Source organism: Leguminivora glycinivorella, chromosome 12, assembly GCF_023078275.1.
Source record: "Leguminivora glycinivorella isolate SPB_JAAS2020 chromosome 12, LegGlyc_1.1, whole genome shotgun sequence".
In the NCBI taxonomy this organism is placed as follows: domain Eukaryota; kingdom Metazoa; phylum Arthropoda; class Insecta; order Lepidoptera; family Tortricidae; genus Leguminivora; species Leguminivora glycinivorella.
Window position 1 is genome coordinate 1,275,554 of NC_062982.1, and position 22,461 is coordinate 1,298,014.

The following is a 22,461-nucleotide window of genomic DNA, read 5'->3' on the forward strand; positions in this document are numbered from 1 at the left end:
ATAACGCAAGGAGGATGATGTTGAACCCTCTGTCTGTATCTTAAGGTATTTAAATAAATGTAAATAAATTCTTCCTTCAAAAGGCTCCTTAATCTCCTTATGCCAGTAAAGGGAAAATTAAAACTTTATTACGCGACCAAATAAGAAGGTTATAGATAGATCGCTCAGTGACAGATCGGCTTGGTTTTTGTATTTTGGTTGGTTAATCGACAAATGTTGTAACTACACGAAAATGTACAGATTATTTGTCTAAGGTACAGCGGCCACAGCGGGGCTAATCTCGACTGGGGGGCAAATGTAACTGGTCCATGTTTTACAATGTTTGCATTATTAAATAGAGTGTCCACCGGTTAGCGGTAGGCGTGTTCAGTGGATACATGTAGAACTCAACATCATAGTGTAATAATGGGAAAAATGGATCAGTTACAATTGCCTCCCAGTCGAGATTTGTCCCGCTGTACCTTACATCCTTTTAAATACCTAAAACACAGGTAGCTACAGAAAAACGAAAAGGTCCGTCATTGGAGATAAATAAATAAACTTTATTTCCGATTTTCATAACATAATATTCATCTTATAGTGGTTGATTCAATTCTTAAGTATTTCGATGGTATAGTTTTATTTGTAGGTATTAGTACAATACTGTCAACTTACAGTATTCTTCAATTATGGCACTTGAAACATTCCAGATATATTTTATCCCAAATATTGAGTGCTATTCTATATTTCTGACATTTTATTTTATCAAATCCATTACATATTCTTTCAATACCTTTCACACAACTACCCTTCACCTCTACCAAACGCAATCCAAACTACTAAAACACCACTAAAACATCTATCTCCATCCCTATCGCTCTTGAAGGTTGATGTATTGGAGTGAAAGAGACGACACTATTTGTAATCAGATGTGGTCGCAAGTATCGAGGTATCGCTGGAATACCACTTCGAAGTGCTCGCATTTTGACGTCGGCTCGTGCTGATTTTGAGTTTTTCTGTAATTGGAATAGAACTGGTTATTGGTTGACTAATACAGAAAAAAATTAAAATGTGTCCACGTTATGTCGCAAACAAAATTTTTCATATAGGCAAGTTAGTGTTAGGTTAGATAGTGCCTAATATAAAGTCCTAAATTGCTCAATAATTAAAATCCGTAACCTTACAAAAAAATTGTACAATTACCTGCTTACAAAGTCAAGATAATTTGATTTTTTATATAAATAGGAAAGAAAATTCAATTTCAAAAGCTAAAAATTGCGCTTAGTTTTACAAGAATTAAATAAGCTCCGATGTCCTTTTTTTAGGACAAAGTATAGATAAGGGTAGAAACTAAGCATCCCAGATTCCTGAGTATTTCAAATAGGATAGATAACTTACTTCTAAGACATGTATCATTTACTAAAATCTTTTAAGTAGGAGGTAAAGAGAGAGACGCACTTACTTATTGTGCTCCTCGCACTCTTCCATAGACACGTCACCGCTGGCGAGACGGGAACCCAACCCGCTGTGGTAACTCACGTAACGTTGCTGAAAAAAGAACATGTCCATGCAAGTCCGTTCCGTTCCTTCAGTGTAACTGTAAAGGTAAGTCCCTAAAATATCCAGTAGTTGGAGTACACTTTTGGAGGGATTTTTCCGCAAAACGACAAACATTGTGCCTTGTGCCTTTATACGTAAGAACGTTAAAATTAAGATCTTTTTGTGGGACTTAAGTAATAGGTGAAAATCGATGGAGGAGGCCTTCACCCAAAAATGGTAAAAAATCACAATTTCGAGGGTTTACTGGTGAAACCCGATAAGTTGGGCAAACGTGTTTTTTGAAATTCGAACTATGTGCAATTTCCACAATGTTGTCATTTCAAGGACAGATTATCTCGATTTATCGGGTTTCGCCCACAGACCACCCAACTGTAAACCCTCGAATTTATATTATGTAACTGATTAGTACGTGTCGTAAGTACGTGTACCTACTTAGAATTTTTTATTTATTTAGGTAAGTAAAAACGCGGCAGCCCACTAACATCCCAGCTCCTCTAAGGGTCCCCCCACATCTAGCGTCTAGCGAGCGTCGCGTCGGGCCAACTGTATGGAAAAAGACGCCGCGTCGACGTCGCGTCGACACGGCGTCAGGCTTTGCCCATACAGTTGGCCCGACGCGACGCTCGCGAAACGCTAGATGTGGCCACCCTAAGAAACCCAGCAATGTCTTCCGCGATAAGTGACAATCGTTGACACTGCGGGGCGATAGAAACGAAGTATGGCTCTGTCGCGCGATTACAGAACACCGTTATAGAGCTAGCTCCGCTGATAAAGTTGGTTCACCAGATTATAGCTGAGACTTGCTTTCAATGGTATTGGAAGCAGGTCTCCGCGTTCTCGTTAGCGCGTTCGTAAAGCAGTATCTCTACTAAGTATTAGTAGTTATCTAGACAATCTGGTCTGGTCATGTTTAGACAAAACCTGCTCTCCAACGATATTGGAAGCGAGTCTGAGCGCTCTCGCTAGAGCCAGAGAGTCTACAAATCTCATGTCGTAGTCTGCGGTCTTCTACTGTTATTACCTGGACATGTTTAGAGAAAACTTGCTCTCCAACGATGTTGGCAGCAAGTCTTAGCGCTCTCGCTAGAGCGTCTACGTATCTCATGTAGAGTGTCACGATGCCTCTTATGTCTGTTGCGCGGCGGTAGAGTTTCAGGTTGACGCCGCCTGGGGGCGCTGTGCCCTGGAAAATTAACCCTTAAATGCATGATTTTTTTCTTTTAACTAGAAATTAATAATGTGATAGACAATGGTTTTTCTGACTCTAGGAAAAATAATAAAAAAATATTTAACATCGATTTTAATACTAAATCAGTGTTAGAAGTAAAATAGGCTAAATCTTACTTATATAAATATATAATTACTAGTAAAATTTATAAGAAAACTTTTACTACTATTAAAAAGGTACACTATTTGAGAAACCCCTATGATAAAATGATTAAACATAAAATAGTTACTAACTCTGAAAAAATCTGCCTGAATCATGTAGGTTACTAAAAATCACCATCATCCAGTTTTTTCACACTTTTCCGCCATTTTTTCTTAAATGGTTGGAAATAATGTTTTTATTTAGTAATTGAGATGTAGGATCTAAGAAAAATAAATAAAAAAGTCCAGCTTAAATTTTGGCTATAAACTAGCCAAAATACATACATACATTAATAAATACATACATACATACAAAATATACAAAATATACATACATTGTAGCCAAATGGCAACAATATGCATTTAAGGGTTAACAAGTAAAAACTTAGTGGTAGAAATGAACCACAGTCACAAGTCAGGTCGATATTTACTTAAAAACGTCGTACGATACTCGATGAAATTCGTAACTCGTGTCTACTTAAACCACTGCCTTTATCGACACTCGTTTCGAACTTCCTGTTTTCAGCACTTGTATCCATATTCCCCATATGTACCTATGTAAATAAAATTGAAGATGGGACTTAATCGCCTAAACACTGTTTTCAATAGATATAAGTTTAGTTTATATAAGTTTAGTTTTATGATATAAACTTAGGTTTATATCATAAAACTTATTTCTCACCTGGTCTACAATGGATTTCATCATCAAAGTTAGTTTTTTGCTGTTGTACGGATCAAAATCGTTCGTTAGTGTTACTCCCCCCAACATGTTGTACCTAAAATAAAACAATGCAACATTTAGACATTTCAAAATCGATACAACAATGAATTTAATGGAAGAGCACTATTGTTATTATTACTTGTTGTTTTTACTAATTATTATTATACATACAACATACATACAATCACGCCTGTATCCCATAAAGGGGTAGGCAGAGCACATAATTATTATTATGTCTATGCCAAATCAAAATTTTCTATTCTATTCTTGTTTATTCCTAAACCCTGATGTTGGCAGAATCATCAACGAGCCATAATACTTAAAAATTGATTGAAAATCAGGGGCAAAGGTTTAATTCCCATTTTTTGGTTGAAGTCTGTAGGTATTTCTAATTAAACTTAAAAGATTTATTTTATTTAAAAGTACATCCACATCATATTTTCACCGACGTTTCGGCTGGGTACAAAATTAATTGAGATAAACCAATATTAGTTATTATAAAAAAAAATCGTATAGGTACTCACACATTAGCCATATACATATGATGTCCAGGCGGCGAGCACACCTTATAATACCTCTCCAGGTTGTAACTCTTCAAGAAGTACAGACAACTTGTTACGTCCCACATGTAGTTGTGCACTCTCTCGTCTCGCATTTGCACTCTATTTCGTTTGTTTGTCATAGTAGCTGTAAAGAAGATAGAATTAGAAATATACTAAGTATATGTAAGTAATATGAGAGTTGGAAGTAGTACCTACTAAACGTACCCTAATTTTTCTATCCATCCGTCCTTGGATACAAAAATATCCCAGAGAATTAGTAGTGTGCGATGAAGCAATTCTCAAGACTTTGAATTTGTTAAATTTCATTAAGAAACACATTAAGAATACATTGTCAACCAAGTTTTACCTTCACTACAGTACGGCATGATCAGCAGCTGACATCTGTAGTTGAGCCTGTCCTTATACTCGGCAGTCATCTTCAGCAGTTTCGCGAACAGCTTGATTTCCCTGGTAACATCGCTTTGGAAGATGGCATCGTAACCTTCCCTGGAAGGTTACATGAAATAAAAAATATGGAAATTTTGAAATAACATCCAGACCAAGTTTTTAACAGGAGCTAAGAAAATAATTATGGACAACCATTTCTTTATGTGAGCTCGTACCGGTAGCTACAGTCTGTCTTTTCCCTGCTTCCCTTCTACCCTATCTTACTTAAAATTCTGCACTTGATTCCTCTCATAATCCTGACAAAAGGTCATAAACTCTAAGATATAGTTGTCAGTCCTCATTTCCTCAACTCTGCGTTTCTCCAGAAACTTCCTGCTTTGTACATCAAACTGTGGAATGAACTATTCCCCGCAGCATTTCCGGATCAAAATTTTGCTGTTGTGAGTTTCCACCGGAGAAAGTTATCGCTTAGCATCAGGCGAAGAAGAAGGGAAGTTCCTGATGTAAGTAATATGGCTTACCTGGCAGGCCAGAGGAGGAAGTTTTCGGCATTGAGTCGTTGCGACATCTCAAGGCAGCGCTTTATTTGCGCCGCGGCATGGATGAAGGTGGAAGCGTCTGGGCTGGTTAATGCCCCTGATGTGTATCTGAAGAAAATATTAACCGTAAACATAAGAAAGACAAATACTTAAAACGCTAGAAAATACAGTTTTTAAGACTTTACAAGATTTAGAAGAAAAAAAATATCCTTCTTAAAATTTGGTGAACCTAAAATGCGTTTAGTTATCCTAAAATCTGCAGGTTACTCATTAGGGAAACTCAGCGCTACGCTCTTATAGGTATTCTACCAATCGACCAGACCCGAGTTTATACTAGGCCCAGTATTTCAGATCAAGCTAGAATAGGTAGCATAAACTTACCTTGCGTTAGTATGCAAGTCAGGAGCCAACCACAACAATCTAACATGGTATCTCGCAGCCATCTTATTCACAAACTCCACCATCTCATCCCACTGTGTTCTGTCGTCCCACTCGACTAGATCCGAGTCAAGTCCAGTCAGTACTAACTACAATCCCCACTTGAATAGATACTATAAATTTCATGGCATGAAGACAAGAGAGAGAGAGAGAGAGACAGACTTACCTTGCATTGGTGTGCAAGTCAGGAGCCAACCACAGAAGCCTCACGTGGTACCTCGCAGCCATCTCATTCACAAACTCCACCATTTCATCCCACTGCGCTCTGTCCTCCCACTCGACTAGATCCGAGTCAATTGCAGTCCAGTACTTCAGTCCAAGCTTGGATAGGAGTTCAAAGAGGGCTTTGACGCAGCGCTTGCGGTTTTCAAGGGTGTTGGTTTGGTCGTCCCAAGTGCGGGTCTTGTCGTTACCTGAAAACAAAGTTAGGAAAATCACACATTAATTAGACAATCAACCAAATCTTGGCACTAAAAAAGGAGGCAAATTTAAAAAATGTAGTGTTCAGCGGCTAATTGTCTTCATGAAACGCGTGCCTTCCCAAACCTTGAAGTTGGCGGAATCATCGACGAGCCTTAGATACATTTGAAAATTGATTGAAAATATGGAGACGAAGGTTTAGGTTGTTTGGTTTTAACTGTGATTTCCTATTTGTTTCTCTTCCCATCCTGCCGCTGGCTTGCGGACGGTGTGTTCCTAGGTGGAAGTAAATAATTTGGGAGACAGCGGGTCACCCTGTTTGACGCCTTTGTCTATTCTGAAAGTTGGATCAAAAAACTAATTTTATGTTCGACTGTGATTTTATTGTTTATTTTTTAGTAACCACTAATAAACATTCCGTAGAAGTGGAAGACCTGAGCGAACTTTTATCGATCAAATCAGGGAACTATTACAAAAAGGTCGATCAAGAACTTCAGAAGTACGAAACCGACGAGCATATAATATGAGGAACGTTATGAAAGTGCGTAAAGCGAAAGTGGTTTGTCAGGATCGTAGCAAATGGACATCCGTAATCTCTACCTACCCCTCTGGGAAAGAGGCGTGAGTGTATGTATGTACTAGCTTTTGCCCGCGGCTTCGCTTGCGTTAGAAAGAGACAAAAAGTACTCTATGTCACTTTCCATCCCTTCAACTATCTCCACTTGAAAAATCACGTCAATTCGTCGCTCCGTTTTGCCGTGAAACACGGAAAAACAAACAGACACACACACTTTCCCATTTGTAATATTAGTATAGTATGTACTTGTATGTACTAAATAATATGGTACTTCTCATTACCGTTCATCCTGAAATCTGTGAGCGAGACACTGCACTTGAGCCACTCTTCCATCGCTCGCGCGTGCACGCGTTCGCCGGCGCTGTAGTAGCGATACACGCTCGTGTCTGTGGCGGCAGCCATGTTGTTGTACTCTATCTTGTCTATTCCTAGAAAAAAAGAAAGCTATATGAGCTAGGAAGAAATTATGGGTTGACCACCACGGACGCGATCTTATTATGATAATGAATATGCACCGAATCGTGTAAACTATCGGTCGTTAAGCCGTGGACGTGGCCTTGACCGCACGAACGTCCGGACGTCATCTGGTGAGCTGGATGTTTTATGACTGTGCACACTTATCGGTCGAGGTCACCAGCGTCCGTGGACGCGTCCGCCTAATGTGTTCCTAGCTATATTTACATAATAAGGACACTGAGAGGACAAATGGCGCCAGTCGCCACTGCAACAGCACGATATGATAGGATAAGACTCTTTAATGTTTGGCATCCTGAATCATAACGACTTTTCGACAAGAGTAGATTCTCATCACCTGATGCTATTGGACACTTAAATTAAGAATAGTACCTCCATTTTTAGCGCCATCTAACTATCATAACTGCACTGATGATACCCACAAATTTATTATGTGTGTATTGACGTGATATCATGATATTAAAATAAAGAAGCATGTCATTTGTTCTTATAAAAAACACGCAAAAATATTCGGGGATAATATGATTTTGGCCACTTCCAGGTTCCAGGCTGTGAAACAGCTCCATCTAGTGTTAAGCCTAAAATGCCCATACATTTCAGGGGTACGCTTTTTTGTATGGGCTTTGTCTGTCCCGTATTATATGGTCCTTGCTTAGTATAGAGCTTATCATCATCATTCGCTTGCCCTTATCCCATTTATTTGGAGTCGGCGCAGCATGTCCTTCTCTTTCAAACCACTCTATTGCCCCCGTCATCTCATCATCCGCTTGATTTCGTTTCATATCATCTTTCACACAGTCCATCTATCTTTTCTTTGGTTTTCCTCTCCCGTTTATTTGGTCTAGAGCTATATAACTTCCATCACCAGTACACCGCACCCTCGTTGAGCTCTGGCAGCCTTACTCACCGTCAGGAACACAACATTATGAGTAGGGTGTAGTGCTATTCGGCTGTGGTCTTCTGTAAGGCGGAGGTACTTCCCCAGTGGGGCTCTGCTCTAGATTCGAGCGAGATGATATCCGCTGTGCTGTGCCCTACCACACAAAGCGGAATATCATTCGCTATATGCCCTACCTCCAAGTCAAGCCCCAACCACCGGTTATTTTTTATATTTTTTTATGAAGTAGGCAGGAAACGAGCAGACGAGCCGCCTGATGGGAAGCAGTCATCACCGCTCATGGACATAAGCAACATCAGGGGAGTCACTTATGCGTTGCCGACCTTTGAGAACCCTAAATACCTGCTTCTTGAAGAACCCCATGTCATAGCGCAAGGGGAACACCTCAGAAGGTAGCTCATTCCATAACTTGCATGTTCTGGGCAAAAACGAGCGAGAGGCCCGTTTGTTCTTGGTTTGCCACGTGTCCAGAAAGTGAGGATGAACTTTGTTTCTTTGGCGGGAGGTGCGGTGATAAAAGCGCGACGGTGGCACCATGTTCATCAGTCAAAGAGTTCATTAGGAACACTCCCCGTTGTACGACAAGCACAGAGAGCCAACATCTCTCCGAAGGCTAAGAGGATGTAAACAGACTGTGAGTTCGGGATCGCCAACTATAAGAACTGCACGGCATTGGATAGAGTCAAGGGGTTATGTGCAAATTTTAATAGTTTTACCTTGAAAAAAGTCCACGTCCTTAATTTCCCGGACCTTCTGCCTCTTGACGCCGGGCTGCGAGTAGCCTGACATCTCTGAAGGTCAGACAACACACGGAGCACAGGCAAGTTTAGCGACTATCTGCAATTGATGATAATTATGATTCCTTAGTCTTCTTGTAGGTACCTACAGTCAACGACAAAGAGATGTAGGTATCCACTTTTTCACCTTATTAAATTGTAATAAGGTTCAGGTTATGTTCTTATTGAATAAGGTGAAAAAGGGATACATCTCTTTGTAGTCGACTGTACGTACAATATATTCCAAAGTTTATTTTGAACGTTTATTGAGTACCTAAAAGGTTCTAAATTCTAAAAGAACTTAAAAAAAATGGTTCTGGGACTGAGGATGATAAAATTATTTTTACTTATGCAAAAATACTACTATTTCCAAAAATACATTGACGAAAGAATATCCATCCCTAAAACAAATCGTGGCAACAATTTTATCTCGAACGGTTTTCATAGATGTTGTCTTGTGACTCCGTCATCAGATAAATTAAAATCAAACTTTTTGCAATATTTTTTTAGTACTGAACCTAATTTTATTTTTGTTTTTTGTTTTTCATCAGATGGCACTTAAGTACTTCTATCATAAAATATCGTGCAAGATTTTTTCAGAGTTGAAAAACATTGTAAATTAAAGTGATTATATCAGTACGTACCTACCCTATTTCTCTCGTCACCGCTCTCCGCCGTTGCACCAACCCGGACAGACGGACAGACAGGCATTATATATAACATCCTATGAATGGGGGCAGCCAGGCGGAATAGTGTAGCTTTGTTTTACCAAACTGGATGCGGAAGGTGAAACTGTCACAGTGAAAAGAGTAGTTTACTCATGGTTGTAAGCTCATGACGAAGCCTGCGTTGCAAAAAAAAAATCAAAATAATTTATTCAGCAAATAGGCCACAGGGGCACTTTTACACGTCACATGTACATATTTAGAAAATATTTAAAATTGAGTTGAAATTATAATTGATACTATTATATACTAATTCTAAGTTCTAACTTGCAGATAATATTTACTGTTCTTTTTGTCCAATAAGTATTCACCAAAGAGTTTACTCAGAACTACAGTATGGTGCATTAGGGTAATTCCGAAAGTCGTCTAATTACGAAAGTCGCATAAAATCACCATTATTTCCATCATATCAAGATTCCCCTTCCGGAATTATCCGAGCATTTCTGTCATTCGGAATTACCTTAATGCACTTTACCTATGTATTTAACAGCGGGGGCTAGAATCCGCTAGTACCTAAGCGTTTCCTATTTTAAATTCCGTGCCGCTCATGCAACCTCAAAACCCTCGCAAGTGCGTTTTCATGCATTATCCGATCCGATATCGGATGTCGGACCGATATCCCATACATTACAGGCGCCATCTTGGATGTTTTTCATTAAAATCCTTCCGACATCCGATATCGGATCGGATAATATGAAAACGGACTAACGCTCAAGATTCCACATTCTCAACCACTCGCTACAGGGTGTTCAATATTGGAATGTTTCGCTTAATTGGGCATCAGTAAGCGGTTAAATAAAAACTTTGCCCCCTTGTAAAACAAATACCTATTGTGAGCAGAGCACCTTGACCGCTCCGACATATCCTGATTGCGACTGTAAAACCTGTGTGCGTAGCCGAATGCACAAACGTTCTCGAAACGCTCACGATAATATCTCTTTCGTAGCTATCTATCTCTATCGCTCTTGCGTATTGGCACGACACAGCCAGACTACCTTTCTCCGGCGTTTCGGTGGCGTTTCGCGTCGCAGAAATGCCATTCGGCTACGGGGCTGGGTATAGCAGCAAAGATACCCTACTCTTGGGGGTATTTTTACTATGATTCTGTTATTTGATAGTATTTTTACGATACATAGTAGATGGTGTTTTTAGGTCAAATTTAACGGTGGATGTCAGTGAATAAAAACAACTTATAAAATTACTATTATATTATGAAACAAACACTTCTTGCTTCTTCTTTAGTTACCTTGGAGGTCGAGGGAAATCATTTTAAGTCTGGTAAAATTTATATAAAATACAGTTAGACTTATATTGACCGGATTACCTTTTTGATTTTTGCCGAGCTCACAATATTGCGACGCAGTTGCATGCATCATGATCACGGAAAACTGAAGGCTCAATTCCGGTCAATATAAGTCTAATGAAAATAACCGTGAATCATTAAAATTCTTAAAGTACAGTTGTTAACTATGCCTATGAAAATTACCCCTTTAGGGGACCGATTTTTGAGTCTCACGGCGTTCGAATTCAGAAAATTGTCACTGAAAATAATAGGCAATTCACCGTTTTCAACCGGTATTTTAGTGACAGTGAGACTCAAAAATCGGCCCCCAGGGGGTGAAATTTCCCACGGACGTTTCAGGTGGAAGCACAAACTACAGAGTACTGATGAAGCCAGACTAAAACATTTATTTTACCCATAAAGTGTCAGCAGTATTTAACGAAGCCAAATGCTTCAAAATTTTCTCACCACTCCTCTTCAGTCCACTCTTCCCTAAACCATACGGATACCTATGAGCCGTTGTCAAATAATATATCCCTGGTTTACTTCTATCCGTAAACAAATCCAATGTATTCGTAACCACTGGTTTTCTGTCATAGCAGTTAGCTTCCCGCGCCTGCTGTATTGAATCGCATTGCATGCCAATGAAAAGTCCAGGGTTTAACAGCGCTGAAAGCCAAAGGAAGTAAGATCTGACATGGCTGCAAGTTACGTCGCAGGGAAGCCACCAGATGTCTCCAGGTTGGAATTCTCCTCCGTTCACATAGAATATTATATGTCCGACTGGAGTAGCTATGCCGTAGCCATCTATGTTTGTAGCAACGACTTTGACGAAGTCTGCGTCAGATGGGTCTAATCTTTGGTCTGGTCCTAGATGCCTGTAACAGGGCCCTGTAGGATCGAGTCCAGTGAGTGAAGAGATGTTTCTCCCGTGATCTGTCGGTAGTTCTTCGCGATGAAACTCATGGTCTGCCCGCCAAGGCTCAAGCCAACCAGCTCCAGGTTTTTCGGGTCTAGGCCTAGGGTTGTAAGGTTCGCCAGCATTTCAGCGACATGCTTTCCTACTGGTCTGGTGAGACGAACCGCTCTGAAACAATAAACTAATAAGTAAAAATCACACTAATAATTTATATGTATGCGCCATCCTTCGCCATGCTAAAGTGCTGTTGCCTACATCTACCTACGCCTAAATACCTGAACCAATGTGTATTACAATTACTTTTATTTAGAATTTATTAAGTATGTAATTTTTGACGATCATGATGAGAAGATAAACATAATTTTGACTTGTAGCAAATTTATAGTGTAATTTTTATCATGAAATAAAGAAAATCTAAATGATCTATGAAAATAGTGTGGAAGATAGTTTGAGTCACGAGCTGTAGTTTAAGACATAGAACAGTTTAATTATATTACAAAAAATTGTTATACAATCCAGTGACGTTGAGTGTATATTCCATACGATAAATAAATAAATAACAGACGAATTCAGCAGAGTTAAATTAAAACTCAACAGGAAAATCCTTCGCAGTGATTTCCGAATAGTCCAACAGCAAAACATTATACCCCAGCTCTTTAAATACACCATTCCCATAGTAGCCCGGTCTCATCTAGATATCCACCAACATACAGAAACGTTTTCTTTGCAAATTCTATCTCCGGATATTTGGCTAGATCTGTGGCACACGTCGGACACTGGCGATCAAATATATGAAAGAGGCGCGTTCCTAGCACACAGTCTAAGCTCGTGTAGGTGAACGCGTACTATGCTTGTATGAGTGAAATATGACAGGTCGACTGTTCGCGTTTTTGACAGGCAGTAACTGTCAGGTAACCGAGAGGGGGTGGGCGGCACTTTCAGCGGGGAGCGGGAGTGGCCATACTGTACGATAGTACTCTTTATTATACTGTGTCTGTGGCTAGATGCTGCATTTGGTAGAAGCTGATGTATGGCGTCCTCTTGTCTCAAAGGTCAATGCATAGCTAAAAGTGTCTGTTACCTACCTGTTTTCGCTCCCGAACCAACGTGGATTAAAGCAGCGAGGAAGATAGTTGGAGTCCCACAAGACTCAGGACACTTACAAAAAAAACGTTGCCAACTCTAAACAGACGAAGTCAGCAGAATTAAATTAAAACTTACACAGGAAAATCCTTCGCAGTGAACTCCAAATAGTCCAACAGCAGAACATTGTACCCCAGCTCCTTATACACCATTCCCATGGTCCTCCCAACAGGCAACCCGGTCCCATCTAGATATCCACCAACATACAGAAACGTTTTCTTAGTAAAGTCTATCTCCGGATGCTTGGCCAACTGCGGCATTTGGTAATAGTTGTATGGGGTCCACTTGGCTTTGAAGACGTTCCCGGGGTTGAGGACTGAGATGAACAGCTTTTCCAGGGACTTGGGTTTTATGTCTGCTGGTTTTGAGGAGCCTGGACCTGAATGGATAGAACATGTATTAAGCGTGTGCGTTTTCACATTATCTGATCTGATATCGGATGTCAGAAGGGTTTCAATAAAAAAAATCCAAGATGGTGCCTGTAATGTATGTGATATCGGTCCGACATCTGATATCCCATATATTACAGGTGTGGTCCCATATGTTCCGGCTAGGCCAGCTGACGATGACGTTATGACAAAATTCTTGCTTCTAAAAGCTAAAATATACCTAAATACTTAATACAGCCACTAGTAAAATCTGTAACGGGTCACTGAGATTATCCACGGACGGACGGACGGACAGATTTACATTTAAGTTTCTATGTAAGATGTTTTATTAAATTAAAAAAAAAAACAATCATCAAGATATGGCGAAACTATAAGGGTTCCTAGTTGACTACGGAACCCTAAAACTGGAACTTAGAAAAATTCCTCGTAACAATTTGGTTTTTGTTGTACATCGATATCGGTACTCTGTTTAATGTTTCAGTAATGAAGGTACTTACAATCAGAAATGAATCCTACAGGATATCCTTCTCCCGCTTTAGAATATTCGACCGCTCTCACAAAAACAAATAAAAACACACAAAACAACACTTTCACCATTTTAACTATTGATTTTTCTTTTGGTAAAATTTTTGGTTCTATAAAACTTGAACTTTTTCCAAACTGCAAATTCTTTCAGTGTAATTTTAATTTACTTTTTTTTTAGTTTTTTTTTACGACTGAGCAGTCGCTATTTAAAGATACAACTAGCTCTTATTCGAGAGGTTGTTCCATTTATGTACTTAGGCCTCAGTCCTATATTGACTCGTATCAAAGAGGATCGAGTATTATAGAGAGTTACTGTCGAAGTAAAATGTGTAATCACAGTGCATAGACTGTCACTCTTGACACAGGCTTAAAACTTTTGAACCTCACTTTTGACAATTTGGCCATGTTCTTAGCTTGATATGTTTTAAAATGTCAAATATTAATATTAGCGCCATCTAGCTGAGCGTACCCCAAAGGTGTAATGCCATCTAGGCCACCGTACCTTTTTCTGTGTGGTACTGAGGTACGTTTTTTCTTAGACTTTATCTGTCTATACGGAGTTATATATGTCTCTTGACTCGTATACATGGCATACTCGTGCTGTGCCAAAAGGGCTTATGTGTTAAATGGTTTAAAGTATAAGGACTTATATGAAATAATTGGTTGCCTTGCGTCTTTCTTCCACGGTATCGTTGTTTCCGCCATAAATATTATTATTTTTATACAACGTCGGTGGCAAACAAGTATACGGTCCGCCTGATGTAAAGCGGTCACCGTAACCTATGGACGCCTGCAACTCAAACAGTGTCACATGCGCGTTGCCACCCCATTAGAAACTTGTACACTCCCTTTTGCTGTGTTAAGTACAATGTGTGTTGTGTTAAGTACACAGCAAAAAGGAGTGTACAAGTTCCAAGGAGGGTTCGGGTTGCCGACGACTCAAAGGACAATAGACGGAACAAGTTAGTTCCGTAAGTCCTCCCGTCATCAGCACACCGCACCCTCGTTGAGCTCTGGCAGCCTTACTCACCGGCAGGAACACAACACTATGAGTAGGGTCTAGTGCTATTATTTCCTTTAGGTAGGTTAAAACGTATTAACCCCCGACGCAAAAACGACGGGGTGTTATAAGTTCGACGTGTCTGTCTGTGTATGTGTCTGTCTGTCTCACAGTGGATCGAAATGAATAAAAAATGGACATTCGCATTTTTTTCCAAAAATCCTATTTTAAAAAATGCTCTTCGGTTGAAAATGATATGAGAAATAAAAAATGTTATATAAAATTTTTCAAAATGAGGCTTATTTGTAATAATAATAATGTTTTGTGGGGGACTAGAACACCTGATCAGGTGACATTATTTAATAATTATTGTAATGATAGGCTCAAGTTAATTGATTTTCCGAATGATCTTATAAATTGTACAGATGTAATTTGCACTACTTTAAACCATAGACTAATAATTGACAGGTTGTATTACAATATAGTAAATACTTTGAGAGACGCAGCAATTTTCAGTTCCCATAAAGCGGTTTCTAGGCGGAAAAAGCCAGTCGTAGGATGGAATAGACACGTTCGACAGTCTCATGGAGAGGCGAGACTGGCATTCCAAAATTGGGTTGCCTGTGGTAGACCTAGGGCTGGTGCCATGTATAACGCAATGGTTGAAGCTAGGAAAGTCTTTAAGCGGAAGCTCAAGTGGTGCCAAAGTAATGCTGAACAAATAAAAATGGATATTATAGCAACCCATCACTTTAACAAGGACTTTCCTAGTTTCTGGAAACAGACTAGTAAGCTGAATCCCAGGGCTGCTCTCCCGGTGAGTGTCGAGGGTGTTAGTGACCCCTTTCAGGTTGCCGAGCTTTTTAGAAACCGCTTTCAGGTTCGGTCAGAAACAGGTACTGGCGTTGAGGAGCCTCACGTGACGCGGGCAACGGAAGGCCTTCGTGTGAGAGTCACAGCGGACGATGTAGCAGCAATTGTGAAAGGCATGCGGCGCGGTAAGTCTCCGGGACATGATTCTCTTAGTATTGAGCACTTGCAGAATGCCGGAGCGCATATGTCCAGAGTGCTAGCCATGCTTTTCACCGTCTGCTTGAGCCATGCATACCTACCTGACGACATGATGAAAACCGTGGTGGTGCCAATAGTCAAGAATCGAACGGGAGATGTCGCTAGCATAAACAATTATAGACCCATTTCTTTGGCTACCATTGTGTCGAAAGTGCTGGACGGTGTTTTAGACAGGGAACTGGAAAGGCATTTGATGCTGCATGATGCACAATTTGGATTTAGAGCCGGTCTATCTACAGAGACAGCAGTTCTCTGTCTGAAACACACTGTGCGGTACTACACAGACAGGGAAACACCTGTATATGCATGTTTCCTTGATCTGTCCAAAGCCTTCGATTTGGTATGCTATACGACAAACTTTGGCAGAAACTATATAATGATACGCGCTTACCCGGTGAGTTGATTGAATTATTTAAATATTGGTACAGCTATCAGAGAAATGTTGTCAGGTGGGCTAATTCGCTGTCAGTCTCATACAGGCTGGAATGCGGTGTCAGACAGGGAGGCTTGTCGTCGCCCAGGCTCTTTAGCCTGTACGTTGATGGGTTGATTAGGGAGCTTAGTGGTACCATGGTAGGATGCTCTGTGGATGGCACTTTTGTGAATAACATTAGTTATGCAGACGACATGGTGCTACTGGCCCCTTCGATCAGCGCTCTCAACAAGATGCTCAGTGTCTGTGAACAGTATGCGAAATCACACGGGCTTAAGTACAATACATCTAAGAGTGTTATGTTGATTTTTAAGGCAGGTACAAAATATTATCCACGCGTGCCGCCGGTAAAGCTGTACAACACACCTCTTAGTATTGTTAAGGAATTTAAATACCTGGGACACTGGGTCACGGAGAGTCTGAGCGACGATAAAGATGTGGAAAGGGAGCGTAGGGCGCTTGCAGTAAGGAGTAATATGTTGATTCGTAGGTTTGCAAGGTGTACTAAAGAAGCTAAGGTTACCCTTTTTAAGGCGTTCTGTCAATCATTTTACACTTGCAGCCTATGGATTAACTATACACAGAGAGCTCTTAGCGCCCTACGCGTCCAATATAATAATAGTTTTAGGATGCTGTTGGGGCTGCCGCGTCATTGCAGTGCATCAGGGATGTTTTGCGAGAGACGTACGGACGGCTTTCATGCCATAATGCGCAAGCGCGTTGCGTCCTTGGTGAGGCGCCTGCGCGGCAGCCCGAACAGCCTCCTTCAGACGGTGGCAGAGCGCCTGGACGGTCCTTTCCAGCTTCACTGGGATAGGCTGCATAGGACGTCTAACTGACGGTTTGTGATATTTTATTTTGTTTGTTAGATTACTTATTTATTTATCGATGTAATTAGTGTTTAATTTTAGTGTATTATTCGTTTTTGTGTGTCATGTCTCAATTATTTTGTTCTTTGTTGTTTAAGTGTATTATGGATTATTAATCTGAAATAAATGAATTATTATTATTATTATTATTTTAAGCAGAAAAAAATAAAATGTGTTTTTTTGTATGAAACTGAAAAATAGGTATCTTATTGTAAGAAAACCGTAACCGATCCCGCTTTCAAACCTTTACAGTGTCATTGTCCTACTTTAGAACAGTAGAAAATAGTAAAAACCTTATCTGAGTAGGTGCCCGTTATTTTTTGTAGTCCAATCAAAAGTCAGTAAATACAACATTTTTCTTAGTGCTTTATTTTTTTATTTTCATAAAAAAACGGTATATTCATGACAATTTAGTATAAAAATAAAATATATATGACATTTTGATACAGATAAATACAAGTTTTTACAAGGAAATGGTTAAAAATTACATTGAAATCGAAACATTTATTGCGATGTTTTTAGTAACTATGATAGTAACAAAAAGTTTAAATTTACTTGAAATCAACAATAACAATATATAGATACATTGTATAGATCTATTTTATTCACCACCTTCTTCTACACTTTCAAACATTTCTATATTTTCAGTATCATCAGTGCTTATGTTTTCTATTATTAATAATTCCAAAGCTTTAGAAGAGGGTCTTTTTAGTCGCTTTACTTAGCGGTGGCCTCAAAAAAGACAATCTTGGATCAGATGACACCAAAAAATTGTTATTGTTGATTTCAAGTATATTTTAGCTATTTGTTTACTATCAATAAAAACACCGCAATAATTGTTTCTCTTTCAATGCAATTTTCTTGTAAAAAATTGTATTTATCCTTAATAAAATGTCATATATATTTTGTTTTTATACTAAATTGTCATGAATACACCGTTTTTTTAATATAAATAAAAAAATAAAGCACTAAGAAAAATGTTGTATTTACTGACATTTGATTGGACTACAAAAAAAAACGGGCACCTACTCAGATAAGGTTTTTACTATTTTTTACTGTTCTAAAGTAGGACAATGACATTGTAAAGGTTTGAAAGCGGGATCGGTTACGGTTTTCTTACAATAAGATACCTATTTTTCAGTTTCATACAAAAAAAACACATTTTATTTTTTTCTGCTTAAAATAAGCCTCATTTTGAAAAATTTTATATAACATTTTTTATTTCTCATATCATTTTCAACCGAAGAGCATTTTTTAAAATAGGATTTTTGGAAAAAAATGCGAATGTCCATTTTTTATTCATTTCGATCCACTGTGTGTCTGTTTGTCTGTCTGTCTGTGTGTGTGTCTCTCTGTGGCATCGTAGCTCCCGAACGGATAACCGATTTAGTTTTTTTTTGTTTGAAAGCTGAGTTAATCGGGAGTGTTCTTAGCCATGTTTCATGAAAATCGGTCTACTATGTCGCGGTCGGGGGTTTTTTCAAAATTTTAATTTTGTGGTTAAGCTATTATTACTAATGTTGTATGATTGGTGTCTTTGCATTTTAATTTTGTGTTAGGTTATCGGATATCGTTCTCATATTTGTGCACATTTGAATATTATACGAGGAAGGATGTTTCAAGGTTATGTTATGAACTTAGCAAACATTCGTATTTGGTCACTGCCGTCACTGGTATATTGAACAGAAAACACATCCTTTTCCGTCGTTCGTTTGTTCTATTTAAAACGTTTGAAAATGGAACGATTTGTAAAAATAAATAGAGGAAACAAAGAAGTATCAATAAACTGGGGTTATTTAAAAAAAAAAACACTTAATAGTTATGTAGTTTTTAAGTAAAAATTTAGTCACTGAAAAGATAGTTTTTAATATTTAAGTATTTGTAACTTGTACTAAACAAGAAATAAAAGGCTTTTTTATTTTTTGTGTTTATTTTTATTTTATTTTATTATTTTGAATTAGCAGGGACATTTATCAACGATTTTTTTAAATAATATATATGTACATATCTTATCAATATATATCTTTAATAATACAAGTACACATTAAAACGGACAAAGAATTTCGCCGTCCCCCTTTCCTCCCGCGGGTGCCGTAAAAGTCGACTTTATGATTTGTGTTTAATTGTGGCATGGGCAATGAACCAAAGAATATAATACGCACTCAATGAATAATGTCACTTGCAATATCAAAATTTGGTTTCTTTCAACCCATTAATTGTCAAATTTGGAATCTCTAGGACCAGCGGTTTCGGCTGTGCGTTGATATGTCAGTCATTTTCTTCTTTTATATATTTAGATATACATAACATGAATCGATGTGTACATTGTTGCCAATTAATGACTATAGTTAGTGTTTTCCCTCAACCGTCAGTGATAGGTCTGGGTCAGGTCAGGTCTTAAGGTGAAGCTTGTCTACCGAGCCTGGGACTTATTCTGACTTAGTGCGTTTTCACATTATCCGATCCGATATCGGATGTCGGACCGATTTCCCATACATTACAGGCGCCATCTTGGATTTTTTCTATTGAAATCCTTCCGACATTCGATATCGGATCGGATAATGTGAAAACGGTCTTACTCTTTGATTGTCGCGTAAAGTGCGTAAAATGTTGTGTTTTATTTATTTATTTATTTAAACTTTATTGCACAACCAAGGAAACATGTACAAATGGCGGACTTAATGCCAAAAGGCATTTTATGTATTGTTTCATTTAATATTTATCATACAAAATTATTTGTTATAAATATGTTGTATTTTAACGCCGAGTGTGGAATTGAAAAACGAGCTGGTTCTATAGTTGAACCACGAGCGAAGCGAGTGGTTCGAGAATAGAATCCTAAACTTGCGAGTTTTTAATACACGAGAAGTAAAATGCACCCGAGTGTAACACAAAACTTTTCCCCTCACTATAGCGAGGAAACTACAACGCAAAAAATGCGTTTATCACTGCTTCCAGTACTTCAACAGGTGGTAAATCATCTTTATTACTAGATTCACCTACTTTTATAAATTTTAAAGCAGTTAATTTGACTTTATTCAAGGTCAAATTACTTTACCCACTAGTGGATAAAATGCGTTTTTACCCGCTGGTATTAAAGGACAAAACACGTGTTTCCAAGCTAGTGAGGGGAAAAATAACTTAAAATATGGTATTAATATTTTTATTTCAGTACAGTACCTCAGTTTTTATTTATAAATTTACGTACATACATACAATCGCCTTGTTGTCAAAGCGGATCCCAGGCTCCCATGAGCCGTGGCAAATGCCGGGATAACGCAAGGAGGTTAGGTGATGATATACAATCACGCCTGTATCCCATAAAGAGGTAGGCAGAGCTCATGAAATTAATCAGGTTTCAGTGCCACTCTTGGCAAACAAGGGGCTGAAAGAAAAATAGAATTATAACAACCTTCAAATCAAGAGTGAACAGGCATCTTCTGGGCAAGCTCACTCCATCGTAGGCCACGTCTTTGCCTTTGGCTAGTCTGTGGCCAAGAGTTGGCCCATTTATAATAATAAAAAAAAAAAATCGGAGGCAAACTAGCAAATCAGGGGAACCGATGGTAGCACTTTCTTCAGAAAAAATTACAGGACATTACAAACACATTTTTAAGAATATTCGTCAGGCAAAGGCAAGAGTAACATGAATCACGATTTTATGACATGTTTCATATCTTAACCCATTCATTGCCGGCGCTTCATATTTTTAATCATCACGCAGTGCCGCCGCCTTCTACGCGACGACGCGAATTCGCGTCCACGGCATCACGTTAACATTTCAACGGACGCGAATTCGCGTCCGCGGCATTAGGTTATATATCACACTTGAAGGACGCGAATTCGCGTCTGCGGCATTAGGTTATTTCACACTTGAAGGACGCGAATTTGCGTCCTCGGCATCACGTTTACGCATACACAGGACGCGAATTCGCGTCTTCGGCATCCGAGATAAGAATTATGAAAATTACAAATGCACTGAATCCAGAAACCAGCGACGGTATAATATTATCCTTCATAAATAAAATAACATTTTCGTATCAGCTTTTAAGTACAGTTGATTTCTAGCAAAAAAAAAAACAAATAACTCGTGGACGCGAATTTGCGTCCTCGGCATCACGTTTACGCATACACAGGACGCGAATTCGCGTCTTCGGCATTGAATGGGTTAACGATGCAAGTTCAAGTCATAATATATCTCTAAATAAGTGTTACTTTCCCGATATATGCATAGATCCTTTCGTTTGCGGCTGTAGTTCAAATAAACACACAGTGAAGTCGTGACTCACGTTACTTTTACGTGGATTCACCTTTTTTTTTAATACCTACCTACCTGTCCTACCATGTTGTAAGAATTTTTCATTTAGTTTTATTTAATTTTTTATTTTTGAATACGTCTCCGTAGCAAGGACGATCTAAAGGTGTCATACCAAAGAGGAAGTAAACAATAGGAGGCAGATTCGACTACTTTGGTTAATAACTGGTGACATGACGAATTTATAAAAGTACAAGTATAAAAGAATATATAAAAGTGCTCGCAACTCTTTTCAGATTTGTGGTGAATACTTCATATCTCTTTCTAAGAATCGTACCTCGATTCTTTAGCGCCACCTATTAAATACTATCATAACTACACTGATGATGCCTACTATTTATTTTTTCAAAATGTGTATTGACGTGATATCTTGATTTTAAAGTAAAGAAATATGTAGGTAATTTGTTCTTATAAAAAATAAAAACACGCAAAAATAATTGGGGTAAAATATGATTCTGGCCACTTCCAGGCTGCGATGAGCGCCATCTAGTTTTAAGCCTAAAAGGCCAATACATTTCAGGGGTACGCTTTTTTGTATGGCCTTTGTCAGTCCAGTATTAAATCGGCTTTACCAATAAATAACTTATGACTTATGACTTATTAAATCGTTCTTGCCTGTACTATGAATGAACATCCAGTCCATTAATTCAGGCAAGCGCCTAGAAAATTTGTAAACCAAATGTTCCATGCAGAATAAATTTGCTCCGACGAATGTAGTAGGAGTGTAAGACCGTAATAGCTTACGCATACAATAGGGCGCGGAATATTAGGGTCAGCAACGCGCATGTGACGCCTCAGGAGTTGCAGGTACCTATATGTCTATACCTTGATCGCTTACCATTAGGCGGGCCATATGCTTGTTTCCCGCCAGCGCAAGTATAAAAAATAGCAGGTGTGTAATTAATAATATAGGTATAGCATGTCAATGTCAAACTCTTAGTTTATGGATACGGTTAAGTTTCTGAACTTGACTTAGTGTCAAGTGCCCTTTTTGGGAATACAGCCGTGAGTGTATGTACGTTTTTGGACCGGTTTTGATACGACATTGGTGATAATTTGACCATCATCATTTGACCTTTAGTGTCGTGTT

At 38.8% G+C, this 22,461-nt stretch overlaps 2 protein-coding genes across 5 annotated transcripts; both read right to left on the reverse strand.

Annotated features, from left to right (window-relative positions):
• Positions 1-552: 552 nt before the first annotated feature.
• LOC125231789 (xylose isomerase-like) lies at positions 553-9,374 on the reverse strand. 4 transcript variants are annotated; one of them, XM_048137365.1, is made up of 12 exons: positions 9,349-9,358; positions 9,065-9,101; positions 8,641-8,761; positions 6,834-6,980; positions 5,722-5,968; positions 5,100-5,225; positions 4,538-4,677; positions 4,153-4,312; positions 3,590-3,683; positions 2,561-2,722; positions 1,442-1,527; positions 553-995 (listed from the first exon to the last, which is right to left on the reverse strand). In XM_048137365.1, exons 3-12 carry the CDS (start codon positions 8,711-8,713, stop codon positions 905-907), a joined length of 1,326 nt encoding a protein of 441 aa, XP_047993322.1. In that variant the 5' UTR covers positions 8,714-8,761; positions 9,065-9,101; positions 9,349-9,358; the 3' UTR covers positions 553-904. The 4 variants fall into 4 exon arrangements, with proteins under 4 accessions (XP_047993322.1, XP_047993323.1, XP_047993321.1 ...); XM_048137366.1 differs by lacking the exon at positions 9,065-9,101 and having other exon boundaries at positions 1,438-1,527; positions 9,349-9,374; XM_048137364.1 differs by lacking the exon at positions 9,065-9,101 and having other exon boundaries at positions 9,349-9,367.
• A 1,237-nt stretch (positions 9,375-10,611) lies between these two features.
• LOC125231790 (pancreatic lipase-related protein 2-like) lies at positions 10,612-13,861 on the reverse strand. Its single transcript, XM_048137368.1, is given in 4 exon segments — positions 10,612-11,631; positions 11,634-11,794; positions 12,848-13,148; positions 13,656-13,861. Coding segments are annotated over 4 exon segments (1,080 nt in total). The 5' UTR covers positions 13,756-13,861; the 3' UTR covers positions 10,612-11,113.
• Between the last annotated feature and the right edge of the window lie 8,600 nt (positions 13,862-22,461).